The sequence below is a fragment of the Carcharhinus amblyrhynchos genome, chromosome 24 (genome assembly GCF_965287045.1).
Source record: "Carcharhinus amblyrhynchos chromosome 24, sCarAmb.v2.hapA, whole genome shotgun sequence".
NCBI lineage: Eukaryota > Metazoa > Chordata > Chondrichthyes > Carcharhiniformes > Carcharhinidae > Carcharhinus > Carcharhinus amblyrhynchos.
In genome coordinates this window covers 41,965,976-41,972,443 of record NC_137347.1, presented here as the reverse complement: position 1 = coordinate 41,972,443, position 6,468 = coordinate 41,965,976, and the positions used below count along the sequence as shown (strand labels likewise).

The 6,468-nt window shown below is 49.5% G+C and overlaps 1 protein-coding gene across 1 annotated transcript in view; it reads left to right on the top strand.

Annotated features, from left to right (window-relative positions):
- The first annotated feature begins 4,693 nt into the window (after positions 1 to 4,693).
- The window catches only part of sesn2 (sestrin 2), a 72,447-nt gene continuing 70,672 nt past the window's right edge, over positions 4,694 to 6,468 (top strand). The window contains exon 1 of the mRNA XM_080211672.1: positions 4,694 to 5,165. Within this exon, the coding sequence (XP_080067798.1) occupies positions 4,887 to 5,165 (279 nt within the window). The 5' untranslated portion in view covers positions 4,694 to 4,886. The remainder of the gene's footprint in view (positions 5,166 to 6,468) is intronic.

The window sequence follows — 6,468 nt, the reverse complement described above, 5'->3', positions numbered from 1 at the left end:
ACTGTGGTTCTGGATTCACATGTAACCCATAGAGTCACAGAACAAGTAAGGATGGCAGATTTCTTTTCCTAACGGACAACAAAAATCCCTCCTGTTCTTACCACCTGCCATTGGTGTGTATGTTGGAAGGATTTACAAGTTGATACTCAAGCTGTTTGGTTGTGTTATGAACGCATCTTCCTTTGCCATTGAGTCCTGGGGTTGGTCAGAAACACAGAGCTTCTGTGTTCAGTTATTAAACTGATTTTTCTGTACACTCTATCGTAATTACAACACTACATTCTGCAACTTCTCCCTATGTACTTTATAAATGTTTTGCCTGTATAGCCCGCAAGGAACAATACCTTTCAAAGTATAGAATCCTACAATCATAGAATCCTACAGTGCAGAAGGAGGCCATTTGGCCATTAGGTCTGCACCGACCACAAACCCACCCAGGCCCTATCCCCACAAACCCCATGCATTTACCTAGCTAGTCCCCTGACAGTAAGGGGCAATTTAGCATAGGCGAACCACCTAACCCGCACATCTGTGGGAGGAAACTGGAGAGCCCGGAGGAAACGCAAGCAAACACGGGGAGAACTGTGTGCAAACTGCACACAGACAGTGACCCAAGCTGGGATCGAACACAAGATCCTAGCGCTGTGACATGTGACAATAATAATCAAATCACAATGCAAATATGTGTAGGTTAGATGGATTAGCCATGGTAAATGTGCAAGGTTATAGGATAGAGCAGTGAAGAGAAAGTGGATCAGGTGCTCTGTCAGAGAGTCAGTGCAGATTTGATGGGCTGAATGGTCTCTTTTACATTGTAGTAGGGATTCTATAATTCCAGGTTACATTTACAATACAGTAAGAAGTCTCACAACACCAGGTAAAAGTCCAACAGGTTTATTTGGCAGCAAAAGCCACTAGCTTTTGGAGCACTGCGCCTTCATGAGGTAAGTGGGATTTCAGTTCACAAACAGGGCATATAAAGACACAAACTCAATTTATAAAATAATGGTTGGAATGCGAGTCTTTACAGGTAATCGAGTCTTAAAGGTACAGAGCGTTAAGCACAGATTAAAGAGATGTGTATTGTCTCCAGCCTGGACAGTTGTTGAGATTTTGCAAGCCCAGGTTAGTTGTGGGAGTTACAGATAGTGTGACATGAACATAAGATCCCAGTTGAGGCCGTCCTCATGTGTGCGGAACTTGAGGACTATCAGTCCTCTGCTCAGTGACTCTGCGCTGTTGTGTGTTGTGAAGGCCGCCTTGGAGAACGCTTACCCAAAGATCAGAGGCCGAATGCCCGTGATCGCTGAAGTGTTCGCCAACAAGAAGAGAACAGTCCTGCCTGGTGATTGTCATTCATCTGTTGTCGTAGCGTCTGCGTGATCTCCCCAGTGTAACATGCCTCAGGACATCCTTTCCTGAAGCGTATCAGGTAGATAACATTGGCCGAGTTGCAAGAGTATGTACCATGTACCTGGTGGATGGTGTTCTCACGTGAGATGATGGCATTCATGTCGATGATCCGGCATGTCTTCCAGAGGTTTGCTGTGGCAGGGTTGTGCAGTGTCATGGTCACTGTTCTGCTGAAGGCTGGGTAGTTTGCTGCGGACAGTGGTCTGTTTAAGGTTGTGTGGTTGTTTGAAGGCAAGAAGTGGGGGTGTGGTGATGGCCTTGGTGAGATGTTCGTCTCCACATCATGACTACACTGACAATCCCTAGTCTGTGTTTGTAGGTGAGGACAGTAATTGTCTCTGCCACACTCTGTGTCTCTAGGCGAGATGTGGAGATGCCAGCGTTGGACTGGGGTAAAAACAGAAAGAAGTCTCACAACACCAGCTTAAAGTCCAACAGGTTTATTTGCAATAAATAAACCTGTTGTCCTGAAGGCTGCAGCTGTGACCCGAAGCATGGTACATTGGGGAGACCATGCAGACGCTACGACAACGGATGAATGAACATCGCTCATTTTTGTCTCCACAGGCATTTAAGTCCAGCAAGGGGCATGCATGTGGCAGGTTGTAGTGGGCTGCTCTTGGACGTTGCTTCGGGAGTTGCCTATTGCTTCATGTCGTTAGTGTGCTTAAACTGGACCATCTCGAGGGCAACATGACAGCTCAGAGACTATCTCTGTTACTGTGCGGACACATGGATTTGGGCCTGTGTCTGTGGGAGTTTGCACGTTCTCCCCGTGGTTGCGTGGGTTTCCTCCGGGTGCTCCGGTTTCCTCCCACATCCTCAAAGATGTGCTTTTAGGCTGATTGATTGGGTACTAAATTGTCCCTAAATTGGACCTCCCTGATCCTCGCACATTAGGTGTAGACTAAAATCATGAATAGGTCACTGAGACAGTGGGACGGCGGCGCGGGCTCGTTGGGCCGAAGGGCCTGTTTCCCGTGCTGTGTTGTTCTTTGTTCTCTCTTTGTTCTTTGTTCTATCCAGGTGAGACTGTTCCCTTCCTGTTGGCGAACACTTCAGTGGTCACGGGCATTCGGCCTCTGACCTTCGGGTAAGCATTCTCCAAGGCGGCCTTCACGACACACGACAACGCAGAGTCGCTAAGCAGAGACTGATAGCCAAGTTCCGCACACATGAGGACGGTCTCAACAGGGATCTTGGGTTCATGTCGCACTATCTGTAACCCCCGTGATTTGCTTGGGTTTGCAAAACCTCACTTACTGTCCTGTCTGGAGACAATACATATCTCTTTAACCTGTGATCAGTGCTCCTTCCACTCACATTGTCGGCATCTTTAAGACTTGAACAGCAGGTTAGGTGTAAAGACTCGCATTCTAATAAGTAATCTGTAAACTGTCTGTGCTTTATATGCTCTGTCTGAGGCCAGAACTCTCCATTCACCTGACAAAGGGACTAACCTGAAAGCTAGTGAGTTTACTATCAAATAAATCGGTTGGATTTAAACCTGGTGTTGTCAGAATTCTTACTCTGTGGGTGAGGACAGTAGCTGTGTCTGTCACCCTCTGTGTCTGTGTGGGTGAGGACAGTAGCTGTGTCTGTCACACTCTGTGTCTGTGTGGGTGAGGACAGTAACTGTGTCTGTCACACTCTGTGTCTGTGTGGGTGATGGCAGTAACTGTGTCACCCTCTGTGTCTGTGTGGGTGAGGGCAGTAGCTGTGTCACCCTCTGTGTCTGTGTGGGTGAGGGCAGTATCTGTGTCACCCTCTGTGTCTGTGTGGGTGAGGGCAGTAACTGTGTCACCCTCTGTCTGTGTGGGTGAGGGCAGTAACTGTGTCACCCTCTGTCTGTGTGGGTGAGGGCAGTAACTGTGTCACCCTCTGTGTCTGTGTGGGTGAGGGCAGTAACTGTGTCACCCTCTGTGTCTGTGTGGGTGAGGGCAGTAACTGTGTCACCCTCTGTGTCTGTGTGGGTGAGGGCAGTAACTGTGTCACACTCTGTGTCTGTGTGGGTGAGGGCAGTAGCTGTGTCTGTCACACTCTGTGTCTGTGTGGGTGAGGGCAGTAACTGTGTCACCCTCTGTGTCTGTGTGGGTGAGAGCAGTAACTGTGTCACCCTCTGTGTCTGTGTGGGTGAGGGCAGTGACTGTGTCACCCTCTGTGTCTGTGTGGGTGAGGGCAGTAACTGTGTCACACTCTGTGTCTGTGTGGGTGAGGGCAGTAACTGTGTCACACTCTGTGTCTGTGTGGGTGAGGGCAGTAACTGTGTCACCCTCTGTGTCTGTGTGGGTGAGGGCAGTAGCTGTGTCACCCTCTGTGTCTGTGTGGGTGAGGGCAGTAACTGTGTCACACTCTGTGTCTGTGTGGGTGAGGGCAGTAACTGTGTCACACTCTGTGTCTGTGTGGGTGAGGGCAGTAACTGTGTCACCCTCTGTCTGTGTGGGTGAGGGCAGTAACTGTGTCACCCTCTGTGTCTGTGTGGGTGAGGGCAGTAGCTGTGTCACCCTCTGTGTCTGTGTGGGTGAGGGCAGTAACTGTGTCACACTCTGTGTCTGTGTGGGTGAGGGCAGTAACTGTGTCACACTCTGTGTCTGTGTGGGTGAGGGCAGTAACTGTGTCACACTCTGTGTCTGTGTGGGTGAGGGCAGTAACTGTGTCACCCTCTGTCTGTGTGGGTGAGGGCAGTAACTGTGTCACCCTCTGTGTCTGTGTGGGTGAGGGCAGTAACTGTGTCACACTCTGTGTCTGTGTGGGTGAGGGCAGTAACTGTGTCACCCTCTGTGTCTGTGTGGGTGAGGGCAGTAACTGTGTCACCCTCTGTGTCTGTGTGGGTGAGGGCAGTGACTGTGTCTGTCACACTCTGTGTCTGTGTGGGTGAGGGCAGTAACTGTGTCGCCCTCTGTGTCTGTGTGGGTGAGGGCAGTGACTGTGTCACCCTCTGTGTCTGTGTGGGTGAGGGCAGTGACTGTGTCACCCTCTGTGTCTGTGTGGGTGAGGGCAGTAACTGTGTCTGTCACACTCTGTGTCTGGGGGGGCGGGGCCAGCAGGTGCCGCGCGGTGCCTGCCGGGAGTTGTAGTTCCCGGAACGGCACTGCGCAGCCGCGAGAGCGCAGCCGGAACTACAACTCCCAGAGGACACGGCGCCGGCTGGGCATGCGCAGTGTCAGATCCCTGTCTCCAGTTTCTGAGAGTTGCATCAGCTGTTGGAGGTAAAAGTTTCAGTTGTTGAGATTGTGATTCAGAAAGAGTGGCATTGACAGTGAGAACTGTGTAATAGTGACTGGGTTCTCAGCCAGAACTCTCTAACAGTGGCTGCAATCATTGTGTTTGTAAAGTCATTGCGCGGGGAAATGTTTTTAAAGTTAGAGGCAACTTTTTAAGAAGTTTCCTTGTTTGTTGCAGGGTTTGGCAGATGAAGTGAATGAGCAAGTTGTCCGCTCTGCCTCCCTCACACCTCTCTCTCTCTCTGTCTCATGGCTCTGGAGGCAGCTTCGGAAGCAGCCCAGGGCTGTGAGCCCGGCAAGTGGAGCCAGCTGATCCGCAGCCGGGAGCAGGAGAGCCGGGCTGCGGCCATGGACAGCGCGGCTCGCATGGTGCACCGCTGCCTGGAGCAGCTCTCGGGCCGGGAGGGTGAGCGAGTGCAGCCCCCTGCCCAACTCCACAAGCTGCTGCTGCTGCTGCTGCGGTTCTCCCGGAGCTGCCCCTTCGCTGATGTCCGGGTCAAGAGCAGACACATTCTGCAGACTGTGCTGGTGAGTGAGTGAAAACTACAATCCCCTCTCTCTGAATCTCCAAACACACTGTTCGCCAAGGTTCCTGTCTCTCCCACAAATCGGGGAGGTTTGTACAGAGTTTATAACACAAGCAAGATGCTTGAGCTGTAATGGGAATTTTTAATTTGCCGATTAAAGTTAGAAGGACATCTGGCTTTCTAGATTAAAGGGTTACACCCAATCTCTGTCCGCTAGGGTGTTTACAAAGTGCCCTGTGTTTCTGTCACTTCCTTTCAGAATAATATTGGGTGATTACCAGCCTTTGATCTGTTAAACTGTTGGATGTAAAGTTATATCATGTCCATGTGTAACTAAAGAAGGAAAAGCTAACATCACATTGCAACTCAGACTTGCATCCAATGCAGCAGATAGATGTTAGTGATGACATTGCCCCTGTACAATCAAAACAGCTGGGAACTGTCAGTGACTAGTGGTGTTCCTCAGGGATCAGTGTGCGGGCTGCAATTGTTTACAATTTACAGAGATGAATTGGAATTGGGGACCAGGAGTGTTATACCCAAGTTTGAAGATGACACTAAGATGAGTTGCAGAGCAAAGTGTGCAGAGGATGCTGAAAATCTGCGAAGGGATATACATAGTCTAAGTGAGTGGGCAAGGGTCTGGCAGATAGAATATAATGTTGGTAAATGTCAGGTCATTTATTTTGATGGAAATAACAGCACAATGGACTTACTTAAATGGTAAAAAATTGCAGCATGCTGCTGTGCAGAGGGACCTGGGTGTCCTTGTGTAGGAATCTCAAGGAGTTGGTTTGCAGGTGCAGCAGGTAATTAAGGAGGCAAATGGAAGTTTGTCCTTCATTGCTAGAGGAATGGAGTTTAAAAACAGTGAGGTTATGTTGCAGCTGTATAAAATTCTGGTGAGGTCACACCTGGAGTACTGTGTACAGTTTTGGTCTCCTTACTTGAGAAAGGATATACTGGCACTGGAGGGGGGTGCAGAAGAGAATCACTAGGTTGATTCCGGAGTTGAGAGGGTTGGCTTATGAGGAGAGACTGAGTAGACTGGGACTATATTCATTGGAATTCAGAAGAATGAGGGGAGATCTTATAGAAACATATAAGGGAGTAAGAAAAGAAACAAGCAGGGAGGTTGTTTCCACTGGTGGGTGAAACTAGGACTAGAGGACATGGCGCCAAAATAAGGGGGAGCAGATTTAGGACTGAGTTGAGGAGGAACTTCTTCACCCCAAGGGTTGTGAATCTGTGGAATTCCCTGCCCAGTGAATCAGTTGAGGCTACCTTATTGAATGTTTTTGAAC